General features: G+C 47.0%; 1 protein-coding gene across 1 annotated transcript in view; it reads left to right on the forward strand.

Moving 5' to 3' along the window:
* Positions 1-847: 847 nt before the first annotated feature.
* Positions 848-1,620, forward strand: part of LOC104982179 (succinate dehydrogenase [ubiquinone] iron-sulfur subunit, mitochondrial-like) — a 10,007-nt gene continuing 9,234 nt past the window's right edge. The window contains exon 1 of the mRNA XM_010831515.1: positions 848-1,570. Within this exon, the coding sequence (XP_010829817.1) occupies positions 1,399-1,570 (172 nt within the window). The 5' untranslated portion in view covers positions 848-1,398. The remainder of the gene's footprint in view (positions 1,571-1,620) is intronic.

The following is a 1,620-nucleotide window of genomic DNA, read 5'->3' on the forward strand; positions in this document are numbered from 1 at the left end:
AGGGCCTCTTGATGAGGGTGAAAAAGTGAGGTGAAAGAGGAGAGTGGTAAAGCTGGCTTAAAACTCTGCATTCAGAAAACTAAGGTCATGGCATCTGGTCCCATCACTTCAAGTAGAAGGGGGAAAAGTGGATGCAGTGACAGATTTTAATTTTCTTGGGCTCCAAAATCAATTCAGACGGTGACTGCAGCCACAAAATTAAAAGCGTATTAAAAAGCAGACTTCGCCGACAAAGGTCTGTAGAGTCAAAGCTATGGCTTCCCAGGTGGCGCTAGTGGTAAAGAACCCGCCTGCCAGTGCAGGAGCTGTCAGATACTAGAGTTCGGTCCCTGGGTTGGGAAGATTCCCTGGAGGAGGGCATGGCAACCCACTGCAGTATTCTTGCTTGGAGAATCCCATGGCCAGAGGAGCCTGGTGGGCTACAGTCCATGGGGTCACAGAGTCAGACACGACTGAGCGACTGAACAGCAGCAGCAGCAGACCCTGATATGAGTGTTTGTCGGGAGTCTCAGTTGGGTGGGGGAGAGAAGGAGATGGCAGGTAGAAAATTGGGAGGGGCATATTTTTTTAAACCTCGCGCATAGAGAAATACTGAGAATAGGGTGGAGGAGTCACCCAGGAGGTCGATGTGCTAAGTGCGCGTCTGTGCCAGGCGCTCTGAAGATGACTTTTTGACAGCAGTGCTGAGTGCTGTGCGGTTGGTTCACAGCGCTGTGTTCGTGTCTGTGGAGCAAAGTGACTCAGTCGCGCTTACCATTTTCGTTTCTTCTCCACTGTGCTTTATCACAGGATGTTGAATGTAGTTCAGTAGGACCTTGTTACTATATGTTTGTATTTAATCTTCATAATTTTATGTAAATATTAATTCCATTTTACAGATGAAGAAACTGAGGCTCTGAGAGAATAAGCCATTTTCACTGAGTCAAAGTCTCCGCAGCCGTCGTCAGACTGAGTGTGTGGCAGACACTGCTCTACGTGTCCGTTTTTCCCGTGTGTTGATTCACCTACAGCAGTCCTGTGTGACGTGCACACTGCTCTCTGTGCTTCAGAGAAGCTGTTAACTAACCATTTAAAGCTATTTACTGTTTTCATCCAAAAAAATAAAACAAATTTTAAATAAATTATTTGGGAAACTTTTCCGGGAGCTTTAGAAGAAGAAACGAGCTGCTAGCGTGTGGAAGTTGTTCCTTAAACACGTCTCCCTTTCTTTACGCTCCGTTTCCTAGACACGTACATGCAGTGTGGTCATCAGAGCAGAGCTCAGTGGTCCTTAACTGTGTAAGAGTGTGTGCACTCTACTCTGTGCACACAGTAAAACCTAGAAAAAGTCTGCAGGTGACCCGAGAGGCCAGATGGTAAGCAGAGCAGCTAACCTGTGCCGCTGTCTCAGGTTACATCATGGTGACGTGCAGGGAGATCGAGCGTCAACATAAACACAACTGGGTCTGTTATTTCTGTAATTTTTTTTTTTTCCTCTTGGTCAGCTGTGGTCCTATGGTGCTGGATGCTCTAATCAAGATTAAGAATGAAATTGATTCCACCCTGACCTTCCGGAGATCATGCAGAGAAGGTGAGCCTCCGCCTCCGTGTCGCTGGGCTTGGACACTTTTGTCCTGGACA

This window comes from Bison bison, unplaced genomic scaffold (assembly GCF_000754665.1).
Source record: "Bison bison bison isolate TAMUID 2011002044 unplaced genomic scaffold, Bison_UMD1.0 scf7180017859967, whole genome shotgun sequence".
NCBI classification, from domain to species: domain Eukaryota; kingdom Metazoa; phylum Chordata; class Mammalia; order Artiodactyla; family Bovidae; genus Bison; species Bison bison.